General features: G+C 40.1%; 1 protein-coding gene across 2 annotated transcripts; it reads right to left on the bottom strand.

Annotated features, from left to right (window-relative positions):
- Positions 1 to 6,194: 6,194 nt before the first annotated feature.
- LOC115789945 (pre-mRNA-processing-splicing factor 8) lies at positions 6,195 to 22,001 on the bottom strand. 2 transcript variants are annotated; one of them, XM_030743544.1, is made up of 43 exons: positions 21,845 to 22,001; positions 20,984 to 21,136; positions 20,671 to 20,839; positions 20,419 to 20,583; positions 20,099 to 20,317; positions 19,789 to 20,001; positions 19,534 to 19,659; positions 19,285 to 19,390; positions 18,800 to 18,990; positions 18,525 to 18,644; positions 18,191 to 18,380; positions 17,853 to 17,972; positions 17,456 to 17,590; positions 17,193 to 17,322; positions 16,872 to 17,068; positions 16,370 to 16,576; positions 15,724 to 15,887; positions 15,435 to 15,561; positions 15,076 to 15,268; positions 14,725 to 14,912; positions 14,336 to 14,574; positions 14,091 to 14,237; positions 13,759 to 13,969; positions 13,525 to 13,641; positions 13,157 to 13,404; positions 12,881 to 13,060; positions 12,613 to 12,748; positions 12,144 to 12,313; positions 11,828 to 11,957; positions 11,593 to 11,739; positions 11,337 to 11,497; positions 11,029 to 11,220; positions 10,697 to 10,934; positions 10,443 to 10,571; positions 10,124 to 10,237; positions 9,835 to 10,008; positions 9,453 to 9,646; positions 9,067 to 9,306; positions 8,787 to 8,928; positions 8,520 to 8,660; positions 8,261 to 8,400; positions 7,064 to 7,266; positions 6,652 to 6,806 (listed from the first exon to the last, which is right to left on the bottom strand). In XM_030743544.1, exons 2-43 carry the CDS (start codon positions 21,126 to 21,128, stop codon positions 6,652 to 6,654), a joined length of 7,053 nt encoding a protein of 2,350 aa, XP_030599404.1. In that variant the 5' UTR covers positions 21,129 to 21,136; positions 21,845 to 22,001. The 2 variants fall into 2 exon arrangements, with proteins under 2 accessions (XP_030599405.1, XP_030599404.1); XM_030743545.1 differs by lacking the exon at positions 21,845 to 22,001 and having other exon boundaries at positions 6,195 to 6,806; positions 20,984 to 21,128.
- Positions 22,002 to 22,316: the final 315 nt, after the last annotated feature.

Here is a 22,316-nt window from a genome sequence, read left to right as displayed (position 1 = left end):
TAGCCAGTGAGAAATGGAAGGAATACTATGGCTGTTGGTGATCAGTTCCGTGACAGGCAAAGGAGGTTTATCCTTGCCCATGCCTGGCAAAACTAAAGCATAATATAAAACTTGCTTGTCTTGGTCTGGGATTTTCTGCACTACGCTGCCTGTTGCATCAAGGTGGAGGGTAACAGGTGATGACTGCCTTAGATGTTGTGCCAAAATCCTTAATCCAATGTCTGTGTATAGGTGTACTGCAAATGGATCTATTTGAAGGTGCTGAAAGTAACCTTTTGATGATGCTTGAGAACTTGTTTCTTTAATTAATTTTTGAGTTAACATGAGTTCAAGCATAATGTCATCATGGAGCCTTGTACTCTTATTCAACTCGGACGATATTTTTTTCAGTACATCTTTGGTTAGGCTTTTTGTCATGTTCCCGGCCATAATTTGTTCAGTGGGTGTTTGCTTCAACATTGAGTAATAGTAATGGCTGACACCATCTGCCAAAGCTTTGCCAATCTTACCTCTTCTCAGGTATTTAGCTGGCCTGAATCGTCTATGTTTCTTATGGTGTGTGACCTCACCAAAGCGTTTCACTGTAAAACAGATTTTTTTGTCTTCTGATTTGGGAATCATTTTCTTTCTAAAAGTGTACATTGCATTGCATCCATGAAAAGTGCATTTTGCGGCAGCATGAAAAAATGGTGACTTCTTCTTACGACTGTTGTCCATTTTCACATGCTGGTACTTAAAAGAAAGTGTACAGCATGGATTCTTTTCCATGAACTGATGGTACAGTGTGTCAGTCCAAGGGGGACGTAGTTGACTCCCCCCATGTTTTGGTTTTATTTTCGTCCACTGTTTCCTTGTTATCATAATTTTGAATTTTTTAGGCCCTGCATTGCACTCTCTGTAGTCACTTTGGTTGTCTTTATCTGGTTGTCCTTTTCTGTCCCTTGTTTTCATTGGTTTTCTCTTTGATTTTGTGCCTTTTCCGTCCTCTGTTCTGTTCTCTGTTCCATCATCTATGTCCTCTGTTCTGTTCTCTCTTCCATCATCTGTGTCCTCTGTTCTGTCCTCGTTTCCTGTCTGCTGTTCTGACTGTGGCTGGTTTTGATGGATTTCTGTTTTGCCCTGTGACTGGTCCCTGTCCTCACTGGTATGTTGTCCTGTATAGTCAGAGGAAACTTCTTGTCCTGTACTACTCTTTACTTCATTTTTTTTCTCACTGACTGTGTTTGTAATGGAGCCCTTAACATTGCCCTCGTCACTGATTTCTCTACCTACCGAGGAACATATCCGAAATGAAATGTTATTAGGTTCAGATTTTTGTTTTACACACATACGTACAGTAAAACACAAGTATACAGAGCCCCTAAAGGAACAGTGAAGAAAAAAGAGGGACATTGAAGGATAACATCTAAAATACATTTTTCGTGCGCACTAGATATTTTATCGTGCACATCACATACTATCTGGTACTTAGCTGATCTCGTGCGCATGAGATACTATCTGGTGTGCACGAGAAATTTTTTTTTTATTATTATTATTTTTATTCTTCAGTGTCCCTTTAGGGGCTAGTAAAAATCAAAATACAAGCTAATAAAATGTAACATTACCTGCATTAAGCACCTTTGTCCGAATTCCTTGTCGATCTGCAGACCATATGACCTTCAGCCACTTTAAATAACTTTTCTCATTTGTTTTAAACAGAGCAATAACAAGAGATAACCACTGTTCATGAGTTACAACTTCCTCACTAAAACCCAAAGAAATACAACACTGAGTAATGGCATGTACACCCCCAGCTTTTTGCCAAAGATTTATGTTTTAAGACTCTGTCCTTTTCTAAAACGACCCATTATTAGTAACAGTGGAAAAATGCTTTGCCAAACTTCCACGCTTTTCTCTGTCCTTGGAAATAAATCATCATTGTTGTGATGGTTTGAGTTAGAGCCACCTAGTGTTAAGTATTTGTACTACATGTCACTTCAAATTACTGTAGTTTTTGTCTATCATCATGGCAGTAATGTGAATTTTTAAAACTTTATTAAGAGACTGTGTTAGAATAATTTGACAGTATTATGTCACTGGGTCACATGACCTGGAAGCTATTGAAGAAAAATCTCAATTTTTGTCTATAAAAAATCCTAAAAAATGTAAAAAGGCTTAAAATGAAAAGAAAATGAGTGTGCCTCATTTGTCTAATGTAGCAGAATAATTACACACAGATTTTGAGTCAGTGGGTCACATGACCTGGAAGCTATTGAAGAAAAATCTCAATTTTTCACATAAAAAAATGCTAAAAAATATAAAAAGGCTTAAAATGGAAAGAAAATGAGTGTGCCTTATCTGTCTAATGTAGCAGAATAATTACACACAGATTTTGAGTCAGTGGGTCACATGACCTGGAAGCTATTGAAGAAAAATCTCAATTTTTGGCTATAAAAAATCCTAAAAAATATAAAAATGCTTAAAATGGAAAGAAAATGAGTGTGCCTCATATGTCTAATGTAGCAGAATAATTACACACAGATTTTGAGTCAGTGGGTCACATGACCTGGAAGCTATTGAAGAAAAATCTCAATTTTTGGCTATAAAAAATCCTAAAAAATGTAAAAAGGCTTAAAATGAAAAGAAAATGAGTGTGCCTCATCTGTCTAGTGTAGGAGAACAATTTCACACAGATTTTGAGTCAGTGGGTCACATGACCTGGAAGCTATTGAAGAAAAATCTCAATTTTTCACATAGAAAAATCCTAAAAAAAAATAAAAAGGCTTAAAATGGAAAGAAAATGAGTGTGCCTCATCTGTCTGGTGTAGCAGAACAATTTCACACAGATTTCGAGTCAGTGGGTCACATGACCTGGAAGCTATTGAAGAAAAATCTCAATTTTTCACATAAAAAAATTGCTAAAAAATATAAAAAGGCTTAAAATGAAAAGAAAATGAGTGTGCCTCATCTGTCTAGTGTAGGAGAACAATTTCACACAGATTTTGAGTCAGTGGGTCACATGACCTGGAAGCTATTGAAGAAAAATCTCAATTTTTCACATAAAAAATTGCTAAAAAATATAAAAAGGCTTAAAATGGAAAGAAAATGAGTGTGCCTTATCTGTCTAGTGTAGCAGAACAATTTCACACAGATTTTGAGTCAGTGGGTCACATGACCTGGAAGCTATTGAAGAAAAATCTCAATTTTTGGCTATAAAAAAATCCTAAAAAAAATAAAAATGCTTAAAATGGAAAGAAAATGAGTGTGCCTCATTTGTCTAATGTAGCAGAATAATTACACACAGATTTTGAGTCAGTGGGTCACATGACCTGGAAGCTATTGAAGAAAAATCTCAATTTTTGGCTATAAAAAATCCTAAAAAATGTAAAAAGGCTTAAAATGAAAAGAAAATGAGTGTGCCTCATCTGTCTAGTGTAGGAGAACAATTTCACACAGATTTTGAGTCAGTGGGTCACATGACCTGGAAGCTATTGAAGAAAAATCTCAATTTTTCACATAGAAAAATCCTAAAAAAAAATAAAAAGGCTTAAAATGTAAAGAAAATGAGTGTGCCTTATCTGTCTAGTGTAGCAGAACAATTTCACACAGATTTTGAGTCAGTGGGTCACATGACCTGGAAGCTATTGAAGAAAAATCTCAATTTTTGGCTATAAAAAATCCTAAAAAAAAATAAAAAGGCTTAAAATGGAAAGAAAATGAGTGTGCCTCATCTGTCTGGTGTAGCAGAACAATTTCACACAGATTTCGAGTCAGTGGGTCACATGACCTGGAAGCTATTGAAGAAAAATCTCAATTTTTCACATAAAAAAATTGCTAAAAAATATAAAAAGGCTTAAAATGGAAAGAAAATGAGTGTGCCTCATCTGTCTAATGTAGGAGAACAATTTCACACAGATTTTGAGTCAGTGGGTCACATGACCTGGAAGCTATTGAAGAAAAATCTCAATTTTTCACATAAAAAATTGCTAAAAAATATAAAAAGGCTTAAAATGGAAAGAAAATGAGTGTGCCTCATCTGTCTAATGTAGGAGAACAATTTCACACAGATTTTGAGTCAGTGGGTCACATGACCTGGAAGCTATTGAAGAAAAATCTCAATTTTTCACATAAAAAATTGCTAAAAAATATAAAAAGGCTTAAAATGAAAAGAAAATGAGTGTGCCTCATCTGTCTAGTGTAGGAGAACAATTTCACACAGATTTTGAGTCAGTGGGTCACATGACCTGGAAGCTATTGAAGAAAAATCTCAATTTTTCACATAAAAAATTGCTAAAAAATATAAAAAGGCTTAAAATGGAAAGAAAATGAGTGTGCCTCATTTGTCTAATGTAGGAGAACAATTTCACACAGATTTTGAGTCAGTGGGTCACATGACCTGGAAGCTATTGAAGAAAAATCTCAATTTTTCACATAGAAAAATCCTAAAAAAAATAAAAAGGCTTAAAATGGAAAGAAAATGAGTGTGCCTCATCTGTCTAGTGTAGTAGAACAATTTCACACAGATTTTGAGTCAGTGGGTCACATGACCTGGAAGCTATTGAAGAAAAATCTCAATTTTTGGCTAAAAAAAATCCTAAAAAAAATAAAAAGGCTTAAAATGGAAAGAAAATGAGTGTGCCTCATCTGTCTAATGTAGCAGAATAATTTCACACAGATTTCGAGTCAGTGGGTCACATGACCTGGAAGCTATTGAAGAAAAATCTCAATTTTTCACATAAAAAATTGCTAAAAAATATAAAAAGGCTTAAAATGGAAAGAAAATGAGTGTGCCTCATCTGTCTAATGTAGGAGAACAATTTCACACAGATTTCGAGTCAGTGGGTCACATGACCTGGAAGCTATTGAAGAAAAATCTCAATTTTTCACATAAAAAATTGCTAAAAAATATAAAAAGGCTTAAAATGGAAAGAAAATGAGTGTGCCTCATTTGTCTAATGTAGGAGAACAATTTCACACAGATTTTGAGTCAGTGGGTCACATGACCTGGAAGCTATTGAAGAAAAATCTCAATTTTTCACATAAAAAATTGCTAAAAAATATAAAAAGGCTTAAAATGGAAAGAAAATGAGTGTGCCTCATTTGTCTAATGTAGGAGAACAATTTCACACAGATTTTGAGTCAGTGGGTCACATGACCTGGAAGCTATTGAAGAAAAATCTCAATTTTTCACATAAAAAATTGCTAAAAAATATAAAAAGGCTTAAAATGAAAAGAAAATGAGTGTGCCTCATCTGTCTAGTGTAGGAGAACAATTTCACACAGATTTTGAGTCAGTAGGTCACATGACCTGGAAGCTATTGAAGAAAAATCTCAATTTTTCACATAAAAAATTGCTAAAAAATATAAAAAGGCTTAAAATGGAAAGAAAATGAGTGTGCCTCATCTGTCTAGTGTAGTAGAACAATTTCACACAGATTTTGAGTCAGTGGGTCACAAGATAAGGAATTTATTTATTTTTGTTTCTCAAGAGTGTTTGGATCGGAAATTTATTGATGGCCCCTAAGTGAACCTCCGCGGGTGAGAGGAGGGAGCGGGAGAGAGCGGCTGGCCGAAATCTGAGTCCCTGAATCGGATCAACTGTGAGCTAGATGCCGCTAACTCCACGGAGCTTGAATATCCAATATCCAACTTGAAACTAACTTCACCGCGGTTTTGCCAGCGCGTCGTAACTTCACCTGCTCCACTCACAACGATACCTCCTCAATTTCGCTAATGTGTCATCATATTACCGGAGCCTACCAAAGAAATACATGGACACGAAAAAAGTGAAGTAGCCTGCTGTGTACTCACTGCTGGATCCTCCTACTTTTCTGACCAATGTACTGCGAGTACACAGAGAAACGTGCCCGCTAGGTCGAGCTCACTGATGCATGCAGCAGAGCGTGAACATTTCCTCTGTAGATCTGCAGTCAGAAGTGCTGACCTAGAACTGTCTAGAGAAGTAAAAGGCAAAAAACTGCTCCTAAACATGAAAATATAGCCTCATTAACCCAAACTGAAACAAAAAGATGAGTCGTGACACTATAATGGAATACCAATGTGCCTAAGCAAACAAGTGAAACCAAGAGGAGTGCTTCAAGTGAAAACAATTTGACCTCTTTAAAGAGGGGAAGCCAGAAAGTCCCTGTGCAACCTTACTTCCTCTGTGGAAAAAAAACAAAAACATCAAAATGCTTGACAGTAACACCACACTGTTCATAAAAATTGAGATCTTTATTTAAACCCAAGCTATGGTGTGACAGGATGTACAGTACAACATATAACACAGTAATGATGGGGCATTGCTGGTGAAATGAAACTGAAAGCTGCCCTTTCTCAAAAGGTAAACTGTATGCATGTAATTTTCCTTCCTAAATAAAGGTCTGATCAAATATTACACCAAATTATTGTGTACTGAAAACTACACAAATGCAAATGTGAAATGCCACAAAGACTAAAGTAACCTTACTGTAATAGCAGAGACGAGAAGAAGGGAGGGACAAAACACTTGTAGAAAATATCAAAAGGTCCTAAAGCCTTTACATTAAAAAAAAAAAAAAAAATCCAACATCACAGTTACATCTTTTTCAATATCAATATTACAGGTTCTGAGCTCCACATGATTCTGGCAGAGCTTTTGACAAAATGGGTCAAGTGCAGCGGCGTCTGCTCTCAGGCGAACATGTCCTCGCGGTCGGCGTTGTAGATCTCGCCCTCCTGCAGTGAGGCAAAATTTAAGAAGTGCGAGGGTCGGTGGACTTCGTGGTAGAATTCCTTTGGGTTGGCCAGCTGGAGGTCATACTTCATGTTGGGATCGTGGCGCACACCTGTATCAAACAGAATTGACATATTTATTATTTCAGCTCATGCTTTCGAGTAGTGAATAACTAAATATCAAGATAATTGTGAAGCAAAAGAGCACACTAAAAATAAATGACGCTAGAGTGAAAACATCAATGCATCGTACTGATTTTTCAAAATAAAAATAAAAACGAGGGCACTGAGCACATGGTAGATGTGAAACAGTTTTCACTGTTTTACAGCAAGCAATACTAATATTAAAATAAAAACTTTGAATACTGACCCATGAAGTTGTAGTTCCAGGAGCACTGGCCAGGTACCATGAAGAAGCCCAGGAAGCGATCAGACAGCAGCATCTGCACTCTTTCATAGTGGGACGGTAGGTAACCTTTGGGGTTGTTGCCCTTGTCCGTGTTCTGGCGACCCCATTCGTACCCGCTGGGCGTCAGTTTGTAGGCAGTGAGCGTGCATGAGCCTGGAGTAAAGCTGAAAAGCACAGAGAAAACACACTTAAGTGCAAGTCAACTATCTAAAAATGTAGATATAACTGCAATTTCTCTTAAAGTTTACAAAAGCAAACCAGGCTTGTGCATTTTTAAAAGTTTAATTTAGGCAGCATTAAGAAGATACTTGAAACTCTTTTCTATGTCAGGAAAGTTGCAATAAACTTTTTAAATTAACATGCAAATAAAAAACAAAAGAACTGTTGGCTTACGTAGTTCTAGTGTCAAATGTTTTACTTGTACCATATGTGATATACTGGAACAGAAACTAACCATCATTGAGCGGATACTTTATTTTTACAAATTAAAAAAATAAAGTAATGTACATTTATTATAAAAAAATTTGAAAATGTGTGTGTGTGTGTGTGTGGTGGGAAATAAATAATTACATTTGAAAGTCAAAATGTGTGTAATATTTTGTTGACCAGTGCACACTGAATATTCACGACAAGTTTCAGAACAATGAGACAATAAATAAGGGAGGCAAAGCGACTGAAGTTATACATTAATGTACAGTATTTCTTGGAGATCTTTTTTTTTTTGACAAATTTGCAGAAGTCAAAAACTGAAAATCTGCAACATCCTGCAGACCCTTTTCCTATTGAATACTCATACCAGAGTTGGCCTGGGAATAAAGGAGGTGTAGGGATTAAATGTAAACATCAATATACAGTATTTCTGTGATTAAAAAATTCATTTAAAAACCAAAAATCTGTCTTCCCTATTTTGCAGCCTGGCTCGTATTAGATAAACTGCACTGACTGTCATCTGTCATCAACAGCAGAGCTAATAAGAAGGCTACAGATTACATTATTTAAAGATGCTTCAGAAGATTATAATCTAAATAGAGGGACTTCCAAGTAGAATCACTGTATGAAGTATTGAACCTATGCAACCTGCAAATTGTATTTTTTTAAGAAAAGAAAGAAAACATGCTACAGATTTCATTTTCTATAATATAAAATAATAAAGCCTACCTGCAAGTGATGATGATGGTCTTTTCTCCATCCCATGAAGGGTTATCAGCCATGATCTTAGCGTGCGTAGTGACATCTTGTGGGGACAGCTGTGGTGATTCATTAGGCTGCGTATGGATCCAGCCAAGGGGCTCCATTTCCTGTTTAGAAAAAATAAAACTATAAATAAAACTTGAAAGCTGGCACAAAGCAGCCAACACAACTAATCCTGATCAATTAGTAAGAATAAACTGGAAACTTCTCTCTGCATGTGCCTTACTTTAAGGTATTCATGACCAGGCAGTTGGTTGGGCAGGTGGACAGTCTGGTGAGTCCCCCATTGAGGCACCATGACAATACAACGGATCTCCTTCACCTGGGGGTTGTCAGGTGGGCTGGTGCCATACAGGTAGCCTGCAATCTGGACCAAAACAACATGGTCAGCATTTACAGGACTAACTTGTTACAATAGATTTAAGATTTTGAATCTTAAATATATATTATATATTGTGTGTTATAATTGTACAATAATATAACAGATTCAGACCTGTGCTCGTAGATCTGAGATGCAGATGAACTTCTTGAGGACATTTTTGGGCAGGATGTAGGTGTAACCCGTCTCCTTGATGTCATCAGATGAAACGTAGATGTGGTTGGTTCGGAGATGGAGGTTGGCAGCAGATATGGCCCTGACAGGTAAAGAAAAATGAAAAAAGAAGGGAAAAAAAAGAAAAAAAAAGATGTTTCTTATGGCTCAATATTTAACTTAACCACAAGTGAAGAACTGCTTTAAAATGAAGTCTGAAATCCAAATGCTGCGTGCATACCTGACTCTCCACTCAGTTTTGGATGAGAAGGTCTGGGTCTCGTAGTTGGAGGTGGTGGAGGTGATGATCTCGTCTCCGTGCTTGTTGACCGTGCGGGTCTGTGTGGCAGTGAGCTGTGACTGTTCTTTGGTCTGCTTCTCAATCTCAGCAATTTGCTGGCGCTGTTGTGATGGAGCGGAGATCTCCATACCCAGGATGATGTCACGGATCTCAGACTGGGTCAGCGAAGCCACGTTCACACTGAAAGGAGACACAGGAAATACTGACCACAAAACTCATGTCTTTTTTTTTCTTCTTTAAGTTACAGAATAGAAAACAAGCAGCCATTTGAGGTACACACTGCAATTAGTTTCTGCAAAACCTGTCAGCTCAAACTGAAAACTTACTTGTTCTTTTTGCCGTAGTCAGCCAAAATGAGATCTTTGAGTTGCACTTCCACCTTGATCCACTCCTCATCAGTGAGCGTGGGCCAAATGTGATGGGGCTCAGTGATAGTTGTTTTGTCAGGTTTAAGGATCACCTTGGCACGGTCATTGTTGACGTGGAGCGCTCTGAGGATCAGGATGAGTCGAGAGAAGGCCTACAGAGCAGACAACCAAACAAACTATTTACACAGGGAAGGGAGTAAGGTCACTTAACCAAAAACAAGTGCACCACAAAGAGTTATGCTCAGTATCAGCTCGGATCATCGAGTTTGTCTCAATGTTGGAATTTTCCAGAGGAACAACTTCAGATTAATTGAGATTAATACAGTGGAAAAAAACTCACTGTGTAAGATGAGATGGTCTTCAGCCAGTCATCATAAAGGTTGAACAGCACCATCTGTGGTTCTGTAGCCTTCAGGATCAGGTCTCCAAACTTCTCCACCTTCAGACAAGCCTGGAAGGGTAGCTGCAACTCCGAGCCTTTGATCACAATGTTGGGGAAGTCAAGCAAGTGGACCTGGACAGGGAGAACAATGGCATCACAACCGGAAAAGCACAGCAGGGTGGTTTCAACTTTCAAAAATTACAGTGAGGTGAACCTCTGAAGTGTTATTAGTATAAGAGTGCCTCACCTCCAGAGGGTCAAGCATGCCCTTCCTGGTCACAATGATCTGTTTGGGCTGCTCCTCCACTGGGAGGGAACGAATCAGAGCAGCCACTTCCTCAGCTGTTTTCCACTTGGCCAGCTACAGAGATAAAACAACCAAGTTATAGACCTTTGATAAAAAATAGGCACCCCTTCTGTATTACTGCCACAAATCTAACAGTCACATTAATGGTAAGAAGGGTATTGCATGTGCCTGTGCCACTCAAAAGGATCATAAACAGTACACAGCCTGCTATTATCAATGCAACAAGCCACGCTGTACTTCTGAAAGTAAGGGGAGGTACCTGTCCCAGACGTTTCTGCCCAGCCCACACAGAGGTGTGAATGATCTTGAGGAAGAGTTGACCAGTCCTGGGGTTGAAGATGAAAATGGCTCCATTGATGGGCTTCGTGGTCAAGTTACCCTCAAAGGTCTGTTGAGATATATGGTCCATTAAATGTAGTCACATATATGCATATAGCCTCCTTTTTTTATATTATACAAAAGCAACATATCCAGACACTTTACTTTCTTACAAAATTAAAAGCACCTCTTTACCTTGTGGATCGTGACTCTGTAGACATTTGTGTCATCCACAAACCAGATGATCTGGTTAGAAAAGAGTTCACCGTAGTTCTGTGAGGACAGGTACGGCTCAGTGGGCTCGGAGGAGTACAGTTGCAGACCTTTGCGGATGCGTTCCCTGAGTACATACAGGGCAGGGTTGGCTTTCATGATCTTGGCCATGGCCTGCTGAATCAGAGGCTTCCCTCCAGGGAACCAGTTACCATACGCACTACAGAAAAAGAACATAAAATGCAGGGTTTAAGTAAGACAGAAAACATGATTCTTATTTTCAAAAAAGCCAGTGCATAAAAAGCCATCCTAACCTGTGGAGGTTGTAGGCAAGATCAATAGCAATGAGCACCCCAGTGGGAGAGGGGTAGATACTCATGTTGTCTGTGGTGTAGTCCAGGAACTTGGCCCTGGCATAACGCTCAATGTCATGAGAGTCGTAGTCACCCCATCGGAGCTGAATGTCAATCCAGTACTTCTGTGTGGTGGTGCTGTCCATCACGTCCCTGCAGGAGGAAGTGAACATTTCAATTTACACAAGTCTAGACAGTTTTTTTTGGAAGTAATTTATGTTTCATCCCCAAAAACAAAACCACTGTGAATATCACTCTTCAAGTCCTACTTTGAGTCAGCAAGCAGAGAAGGTCGGGAGACGTTCCACTTGTATGATGCAAAGAGGAGGATGTCAGCGCAAGATGAGTTCATCTTGTATGACTTCCTGGGGTGGATGGTCTCTTTCTGCACAGTCTCGATTTCCAGAGCATCGAGCTCCTGGTCAAACACCTGGAAACCAGAATCAGAAAAACATACTAATTGAAGTTTTGAGTTACAGTTACCCTTGTACTGAGGGAAATGTAGGGTAAATGAACAAAACCTACTTGACAGAGATCCATGACAATGCTCTCATGAATCTTCTGCCACAAGTGAGCCCTGAAGATCTGAATGAGGGAGATCTTTAGCGTGGGGATTTTGCCATGCATAAAGATTCCTGTCAAGTCGAGCTGCACTTGGAAACCCACGTACACCTAGGAACAAAAAACATACATACTGTAAGCCACTACAGACAAAATACACCATCTGTAAGATTTTTTTTTTTTTTCCCCCTGTACTAACATTGGCTCTGTTGATCGTAGGTGACCACCAAAGTGTGAAACGACGATTGGGGATTTGGTTGAGACCAGATCTCTGGGCATTAGTCAGCTTCTTCCACTTCATGGATTCCTCAAAACCACTGGCCTTTTCCCTAAAACACAGAAAGAGAGAATCTGTGTTGTTAAAGGAAAAAGAATTAAAAGGCACAACAAATTAGTTCCCTGGTAATTATACAACCAGATGTATAAAGAAAAGCACACAAAGTGATGCAAGTGTAAAGTGTATTCTCTGATGCTTTGAATAAATTCATTTTGGGAAATACTCTAAGTGCTCTCACCAGAACAGACCCTCCCAGGTGGGGAAATAAGTGCCTTTGAAGAGTGTGTGCTCCAGAATGCCCTCCACGCCACCAAGCGCCTGGATCATGTCTGTGCGGTAGTTGTTCAGGTTCCACAGTTTGCCGTCGTGTCTCTGGTGGGTCCACCAGAATGGATTCTGCTTCAGCACCTACGTTCAGTCAACAAAGAATATACAATCAATAGCTGCATGTTGCTAAATGATAAATATAATACTGGCATATAAACATACATTTTCACACCTAAGAAACAAATCTGTAAACATTTTTGTTGATTACTATACCATAAATGTCAAAACAACTGGTACAGAGCGCAAATAAGACCAAGAGTCTAAGTAATCTACTTGGGTTGACTTGGAAAAATACCTAAATTATCAGAAGGCACTTTTTATTTTTACATAGAAGACATAATTTAATCTCAGCATATTTTTGCTCACTGTCGCCATCATACCTGATACTGTTTAAAGTCAGTTCTGACTCTCCAGCCTTTGTCATAGGCCAGTGTGTGTCTGTCCTTCTGGAAAAGGGTGTTAATCCTGGGGATTCCTCTATCCCATGAGTCCTCCAAATCCTCCAGAGTTAGACGTCTGGAAGAAAGACAAAATACTGGTTATTATCTTGTCTAGTTTTAGCAACAATTTTGCAGAAATAAAAAATTTATTAGACCAGAAAAGTAGCTCCAGTGAATCCACATCAGATAAGCGAGTAATCTGCTGTACCTGTTCTGGGCAATGGCCTCCTGTCTCTTGAGAGCATACTCAGCCCAGACCCTCTGAGAGTCAATGAACTCACTCTCCCACGGCTGAATGTAACGATACAAGTTAGGGATCAGCTGGTCTTCTTCGTGGCTCATTCCAGACCTGAAGTGGGTGATGCCCACATCTGTCTGCTTAGACCACCTGGTAAACAGAGATAAATGAGTGTGATTGACTGAGGCACCACAGCTGAGTGAATTTACTGACTAGCAGTTCACACAGATCTGCATGGAGACTTACCGCAAGTCAGACTGTGGGATAAGCACGTGGCCCATGGACAACATGCCGAGACCGCCCAACTCTTTAGGAGTGTAGAAGACCACAGGAGGGAAGCGGCTAGGCATTTTGGAGTTAAGACCGATCTTAATACGTGTCTGAATCTTGTTCTCGCACTTCACCAGCAAGTCCAGGAGCTCCTGTGTGTTTACCACAGCCTCCCGAAAGTAGGTCATCAGACCGATCAGGGCCGTGTTCCACTTATTTACAATCTGAAGGTAAAAACAAGTAGTGAGAGTTACTGGCTTTAAATATGGCTTCTGCCCACTTTCATTTTTAAAATCAATGTAATGTTAACACTCGAGTTTATGAAAAGCAAGATGGCTGCTAACCTTGGTGAATGTGGTGGATCCAGAAGCCATCAGGATCTGACGCACTCTGTTGTGGAAACGCTGCATTGATTCATCATCCACTCGCAGGAAACACTGTGCTGTCCGCTCTTTGGTTACCTGAGCAAATAAATACAAGTGAAAACCAAACCCATTTAAACAAAGAAAGGAAAATTTGCCTTTACATAAAGGTAGACACCATAGCTACTGCATATTTGTCAGCGTTATGATTCTCACCTCATTCTGCAGGTTCCAGACACCGTCCTTGTGAGTGAACTCCTCATAGCTGGTGCGACACTTGGGAAGGATGCGACACTCAAAGCCACACATGTTAAAGAGCAGGTTGGGGTTGTCTTTGCTGTACACAGACACAAAGCTGTTCTCCCACTGGACTGTGGTCACAGACCTGGGCAGGCGATTCTTGATGTCCCAGAACACTGCGCGTCCACTGGGAAGAATATTAGGCAAGTTCTCTCAAAGTCTACATCAATCTCATTATGTATAATATTCAACAAAAACAAGCTAACAATAATTTACCAGCCGAAGAGTCAAAAGTTCAAGAAACTCACAGATTTACATCATGCTTCATCAGCCTCATGCGGGCATCACGAGGCCAGCACTTCTTGTTGTTGTAACCCACAATGTTCTCATTGTTGGGGTCTGGATGCTCTGTCAGATACCTCTGAATCAGGTCCCTGGCCTCATCAGCAGTGAACCTGGAATAATGAAAAGGTTGTATCACTTAGAATATATATATATTTTTTTGTCACAATTTTGTTAGACAAAACAATCCACTTTGGCAATGCAAAGCTACCTGAAGAAGATGTGGATACGGTCGATGTAGCGGCAGTACAGTCGGATTGGGTGGGCGCTCTCTGTAGCGGTGTCTTGGAAACTGAGGAAGTCATTGGGCATCTGAGGTGGGCCAGCCATCTCACTGGCACGGTGCAGGCCAAGCACCAGCAGATCCATCACCAAACCGTAATACTGCACAATGAATGAGGCAAACTGGAGACCCCTGATGATGCCGTAAGAGTTTGTGTGGTTCATGTCCTATGTGAGAGGAAGAAAGAGAAAAACATCTGGCTGTAAAACTCAAAGGTGAATGTGACTACAAACAAAACAAACAAACAAAAAAAAAAAGAAACTGTTATCCTTAATGCTCTATATAAAAAGAAAAATTTAATGAATTAGCACCCCTACCTTGTAGTTGATGACCACGTTGTTCTTGGCTGTCATGTAATCAGCAATATTGTGGTCAACAATAAGACGCAGCAATCTGTTAAGCAACGTCAGATCAATCTTCTCGTACATCTTCTCATAGCGGGACTCGAGCATCACATTGCACTCTCCTTCTCCAGTCTCCCACACGTCCTGCAAGTTGTTGATGCCTGAGAAGAATAAACAAAGAGCTCTCAAATGAAGCTTTAAACGCTATCAGATTATTATTAAAACCGACATTTTATTCTATATCCTTACTGAACTACTATACAATAGAATCCTACAGTGCAAAACAATTCCCTACAAACATAACTAGCCGTATTCAAGTCTGACCTTGGCACCACTTGTAGACCAACAGCGGTGGTGGTTCGGTATCAGCAGGTTTAATCCAGGGTGGGAACAGGCGTCTCTTGTCTGCTTCATACCACAGGTACTGGTCCAGGTAGGCATCAGTTATCTTCTCCAGGGGCTCCACATCATACACTGGCACCAGGTGGCTGTACAAGTCCATGAACTCGATACCCACCTACAAAAGAAGAAGTCACTGAGACTAATGGTGGAAACAAATATGATGGATAAGTAAACTTTATTTAAAAAAAATAAAAAAAATGTATTTTCCTCCAGTGTTCTCTCCTACTGTTTGAAACCAGAAACTTAATTCACAGAAAGTATCAGCACAGCCTGATCCTGACCTCTTTGAATGCTCTCTGTGTGAGCAGGTGACGTTTGATCCTGGAAAGGGCCTCGTGAGGGTTGTCATAGGCCTGCTCTATCAACCCTAGCTCCTCCCTCTGACTCTGGTTCAGACGAGATTTCACACTGGGGAAGGGACACACACACACACAGACACACACACACACACACACACACACACACACACACACACACAATTATCAACTTAATAATGAGCAAAAACATACTCTGGCAGTTCTGGTGCCTGATGTGTGCTCATAAAGCTGGCAATGTCATCATCGTGTTTACCTGTATGCCTCTTTGAGCCTCTCCAGCGCCAGGATGAGCAGCTTGGTGTCATGTTTGTAGGACAGTGGCGGGAACGGGATGGGCGAGAAGCGCCGACTCTCCAGCCAGTGCACAGTGGTGGTGTAAATGGCCACTGCCTCTTCTGCAGTGATGTAGGGACCATCCTGTTAGCAGAATACACATGCTTCAATTATATGGCAAAAAGTGAAGGACACGCATATTTACCTTTGATACAGAGATGCAATGAGATGCCTGTTAATGTGTTTGCATTGGGCTGTTAATAATAATCAGAACCAGTGTCTGAATAGCGAGGGGCCAGTGGCAAATGCAACCAGCAATAAAAGAATCACTATTCACTTTAATATTCCTCCAGTTCTTACGCACAGGCAGGCAGTTGTATGCAAGTGCGCCTTTGTAGGAGGACAACATTCAAAATCTCACATTAAACTTGACACTGCATGTATCCATATATATATATATATATATATATTTTTTTTTAATCTGCCAAAGCAGGCTGACAATCTGCAGCAATTTTAAGTTTATTTGTAAATCTAGATGTGGATAAGTTTAGGAACCAAAAAAGTATCCAAAAAACTATTTCTTGAAGGACTTGTTCATTTTTTGAGCTTTCTTCTGGAAGTGTTACCTTCAGGTAGTTGTGCTGTCTCTCCTGCTCAGCCTTCAGGTACAGACGAGTTAGTCTGCCCAGGTTCTTCTTGCACACCGTCTTGTCCACAGTGGCTCCGCGACGAATTCTCTCACGGTTGTAGTGGGCTGTGTTGGTCCACCAGTCAGCTTTGGCCTTCACGTATCGCAGAATCATGTTCTCAATAGGAGTGGGCAAACCCGGTACCTAAAGTTAAGGGGAAAAAGTATTTTAGGCTCATGTAAGTTAAAATGGCAATTTTTAACCATCTTTGTAATATTATAGCAACTTCACGAAGATACTAAGTGTTGTCAATATGGTTTTCAAATAAAAGAAAAAGATAATTATCATTAATCCCAAGCACAGAATAGAATGTGTCCCTACATTATTCTGATAACTTGATATTTTACACAAGTCACCAAGAATCTCAAATTCTATGTTCAAATGCACTGCTGTGATCAACATATAAAACTCAAATAAGTGATGCCTGAGGTGATCTCACCTTCCATGGGATGTTTGCTTTCCAGCACCTCCAAGACTCACTGAGGTGCTGCAAGATGGTTCTGGCCTTGTTCTGTTTAATACCCTCAGGCATCATGTCCAGTATGTCATGCATCACAGCAGCTCGCAACTCCAGGTCAAAGTGAGACTCCACACGCTGTTTGGTCACCGTCTTTGCAACACCCTTGGAGTGACGTCCTGCATAGGAAATGAGTGTAAAGCCACCACTGCTGCTTAAACTGCCATAGTTCCTCTCAGAGAATACCTCTGTGTGTCTCACAAAACAGTTTGTTCCAAACAAAAAACATTTTTTTTTTCATACCTTCAAACTGCCTTGCCAGCAGATTTCCAAGCCACCGCTCCAACAGAGGAGTGATGCCCCTCATGAAGAACAGCCACACTCTCCAGCCAGGGGCCCAGAAGCCACAACCTGGACCCTTGCCCACAGGACCCTGAAAAGACAAACAATAAAATTGAAACTTACATGTAATTGTGGTGAATATCTTATTATTTCTACAGACAATGACATCATCTTAAGTGTAAAAACTGTTGAGATAAAAAAAAATACATTGTATATTTACTCACAGTGTTGAACCGGTAGTAGATGAGATGCTTCAGGTCTTTGCACATCCGGATTTGTCTCATCAGCTTGTACTTGTAGCGGTACATGCCTGTCAGCTGACCCACATGAGCGAAGATGTACTGCAGCCCGTCGGCCAACTGCAACATAGAGACAAACCTCTAAATTAGCCATTTGTGCCATGAATATGTAAACTATTAAATAAATAAATCACGATTTACAGAAAAGGCACTCTAAAGAAAAGGAAAAGACTCTTCACAAAATCCTTTATCAATAAAAAGGTACATTCTTGTATTTTACACTACTTAAATTAAAAGGTGCTCATACCACTACCCTGTGACAGTCAAGTGTAGCTAATTTTTATTTCAAGTGAATTTTGCCGTGCAAAATGTGTAAACTAACCTGGAAAGCATCAACATTTCCCAGTCTGTACTGCACGTGGCTGTCAACCACTAGCTTGCTTAGACGGAGGACCTCTCTGCACAGATGGAAGGCATTGCCGAATCTTGACTTCTTTCTCTCCTGGAGAAGGTAAAAGAAAACACAGCTGTAGGTCAACGATGGTTAAATGGAGTACAGTCAGACAGTAAACAACAAAAAAAAAAAAGAATCTGTTGATTATAAACATTTAATAATAATAATAATAATTTTTAAAAAAGCTACATTTCATCTATATTCTTCTCATTCATTTACACACACCACAACATCAACAAAAGTTAGATTTCCTCTGTACATTGTACCTTTGTGGTCAATGTCTTGACAGGTTTCAGGTTGAAGTTGTAGTCCAGATGCAGGTAGTTGAGGTTCTTACGGTGGATGAGCAGATTGAGCATGTTGTAGCCCTGTCTGCAAACCTGTAGGCCCACCTCCACCCAATCCAGCTTGGTGGACTGAAAGAATTTTGTGGCCTTAAATGAGCGGAACAAATACCTACAAAACAGAAGAGCGACAAGCTTTACAGAAAAAAACTTGACTGATGAGCAAAAAATAAATAAATAAATAATTAAATTAAATTAAAAATAAAAATCAGGGTTTAATTAGAAATGCAGTTAAAATAAATCTAATGATGCTCACCTCTTCTTCTGGGCCTTGGGTGGTCTGTGTTTGAGAGCATTGAGCACATAGTACTTCAACAGTTTCTGGTATGACACACGTACTTTCACTGGCTGTCCAGCAGGGCAATGCTCACGGTACCTATAAAATATTTTAAACACCAAACATTTAACATTTGTTAGACTTTATTTTTCTCTGACTGATGCAAAATAAAGTCTTCCACAAAGCAGACCTCTCTTCAAATAATGAAGTACTACATATTTACTCCTGTCCTAGAATGCTGGGAGTTTGCTCACCAGTTCTTGATCAGGGGAATATCGATGGCACGTCTTGTTCGGCCAGATCTGAGATTGAAGGGTCTCGGTGCCCACAGCAGAGCAATGCCATTGGCTGTGTTGTCTGTGTAGAGTGGGGTTTCTTTGAGGAAGGGCTCCACAAACTCAGGAAGCTCAAACTCCTCATCATCATCGGGCAGAGGCTCCTGACTCTGAGTGGAGATGGAAAATACAGTTAATCACTTTTAAGAAGAGAACCAATGCCATTCACCCAACTATAAAATAACTAGGAGATATCTGAACAGTGAAGGGTGATCTGCAGCTGCAGCCAATTAAAAAAAAAAAAAGAAAAAAAGTCACCATTCATTTTATTATTCCTCCAGTTCTTACGCACAGGCAAGCAGGCCAATGCAAGTGCGCCTTTGTAAGAGGATACTCTTGTGTGGGGTCTGATTTTCTTTTTCTCAGCCAGCTAAGGCCAAAGGTAGATGATGCACAACACCTACCTTAACAGAATGTCTGTGTGAAATGGGGTTGATCAGCGGGTCAAAGTAGAAAGCAGGAAGATCTGGATCTTCTGTCTTGATAAAAACCACATTTGGTGTATGATACCTGCAAAAAAATGTTATGAGTGTTGCTTTCATACAGCCAATCTGAAAAATAACAAATCTGTAACATTAATAAGCAAGTCTCTCGTCTTGAATGAAGTAGTATTTTTCAGTAAGCTGGAACTTTTAAAAACCAGCACTTCTTACCAGGTGAGGTGGACGTGGTGCGGCAAGTTGTTGTACAGGTAGGGGAAGGCGATTTTGTACTCTGTCCTGATGGGCTGTCGGATGATGATTTTGTTGATGTCATTGAACTCGTTCCAGTCTTCATCCCTACATAAGAGACAGAAGAATCAGCTAAGAGACAAGCCATCTAGCATCCATTTCCATGTTATGTTTGGAATGAAAGAGGAAGGTCACAAGTGTTTAGATTATTCAGTTTATACAGGAGAAAGAACGTACTGGAGGTTGATGTCTCTGACCAGCGGCTCAAACTTTGGTCCCCCAGGGATGGCCATGTTTAAGGCCTTGGATGTGAAGAAGGCCTTCAAGTCAAACAAATAGAAGTAGTTTCTATCCACCAGATCTGTCAGGAGCTGATTGGCCAGACGGTACAGTGTGGACATCATGGGCAAAGTGAACTGCCAGCGACGATAAGTGGTGCCATTCACAAACCTGAGCAGGACACAGTTAATCGTTATTCAATGTTTCAAATAACACATATCTAAAAACCTTAAAATCTTTGTCTCTGAAGAGAGCCGTGGATGCTTACTTGGCTGTGTCTTTGAGGGGCTGGTGTTCATAGAACCACTCCACAACTGAACCATCTTCCTCTGGGTCAAGCTCCATCTGAATAGCCTCCAATGGTTCCACATCAAGGATGTTGTCAGCATAGTCCAGTGGGGGCTCCTCATCATCAAATGGTGGAAAGCGCATTCGTTTGAAGTGCCGACGATCTCTCTTTTCACGACGCATCATGATCCACATAGTGCTGAGATTATGATCAGGACACAGTTAATTTTAAGTATTATGGAATACAAATGAGCACGGTTTACTTTATATCCCTTTTCAGCAATACAAATTTTCTCTTACCCCCACTGGGCAATGTAGACTGGCTCAATGACCCAAGGGATTTCATTGACAAAGGAAATGGCTCCAGTGATGTGATAGAGTACAGGCACATCTCGAATCTGTTCCCAGGGCATTGGCATGTTTTCCAGCAGCTTCAGCACTGCATGGGGCATGTACTTAAGGGCACTGTTCAACAAAAACAAATGAGCACAGAATGAGCATATGTTACCAAGAAGAAAACACTGACTTTGGTGTTAAAGAATTCATTTTTACCCAAGGTAGACCCTCTTGTCATGGCGAAACTTTCTATTGGTCATGTCTCCATGGTCCCTGATGATCTTGCGGACGTGTTCAGGTGGCATATCCTCCTTCTGAGCATCCACAAAGCCAAACTTTCGCTTTTCTGAGTAGCGCTTTGCCTGCAACTGTTGCCATTTTCTTGCTGTAAAGTCACAAGACATTTAACAATAGCAAAATTAATCCACCATTTGTGACAACACTTTTGTATTCATCAAACCATAAAAGACCTGCTTCCAGTATTTAAAAAACAAACAAACAAACAAACAAACAAAAAAACCACACATACCCTTCTCTTGTAATTTTTCCTCAGACATATAGTCTGGGACTGGTGCGGGAGGGGGCACACCGGGCGGCACCGCAGGCGGTACACCTGGTGGCACACCGGGGGGCATCGCTGCAGGGACCCCTCTGTAAGGAAAGGCTGCTGCCATGGTGCCTCCTAATCCGAACAAATACATTTAACAATGAATTTAAATAAACACTTACTCTAAATGGTCAACCTTTCCAAGTGGATATCATGAAAACCATGAGAAGGGGTTGCACATGTCAAAAACAGCAAACTCTTTGCAAAATTTACTTTAACTCAAGCAAAAGGTCAAAAAGGTGATCAGAGACAGAAATTACAACAGCACATGGATTCTGTGTCTAGCTGCAGTAACTCACCGATTAAACCTTAAAAAGACAAATTTAACACGTGTGCTTCGAGCCTCGCAAAGTTTGTAAAATCGCAATACATTTCAGAGATCATAACTTATTAATTTGGTAGAAAATACATTTACTGCACATTAACTCGTCAGTGTAACTTCGATATTTTTGTGCTCATAGTCGATGAACTAGCTCCGTTAGCTTAACACGGCCTCCCGGATGGCACGAACTGCAACAAGCTGCCAAATTTTAACACCGCGAGACTAAAGTTAGCTCATTCACAAACAGCATAAACTCAAGATATTGTTCATAGACTGATACGCTATAATACATGCAACATATGCATCACAGTGTACTTCACGTTGGCACTCCAGCTACTGATTAGGCCAAGCGTGGAAGAAGCGGCAACTTAGCCATTTGCTAAAGTTAGCATCGCGGCTAACGATTGAGTGCTAGGTAAAAATAATAATAATAATAATATAATACTTTAAACCACACACACCTCGCTAACTTCACTTCCAGCGTTTGTTATTGTTGGAGAAAGCCTTCACCCGCACACAGTCAGCTAGCACAACATTTCTCCCTTATTGTCCGTATTTTTCCGCTTCACTGTGGCCCAAATCTACGCTAACACAAAACTGCACGACGAACGACGGCGGACACACGCTGAACTGGTTACAGTGGAATTCACGTAAGGCAGTTACGCTGGATATTTCTCACCGCTGGTACACAAGCTGCTCTACGTCGGGAAATATGCGTAAACGTAAAACAAACGCAACTTTGCTAATACCCGGATAATCCTGTTTCCGGCCCACTACTGCCCCCTGCAGTGTTGGAGTGCAGACTGTGGCCACACGCATGATTAGTCTATTTATTGTATTATTTCATCAAATTAAAAATAGTACGTTATAATAGTTTTTGTTACTTAGCTTGTTTTATTTGTGACTTGAGTTGACTGATTTCTTTTGTCATTT

The sequence above is a fragment of the Archocentrus centrarchus genome, chromosome 13 (assembly GCF_007364275.1).
Source record: "Archocentrus centrarchus isolate MPI-CPG fArcCen1 chromosome 13, fArcCen1, whole genome shotgun sequence".
NCBI lineage: Eukaryota > Metazoa > Chordata > Actinopteri > Cichliformes > Cichlidae > Archocentrus > Archocentrus centrarchus.
This window is presented reverse-complemented; position numbering and strand designations above follow the sequence as displayed.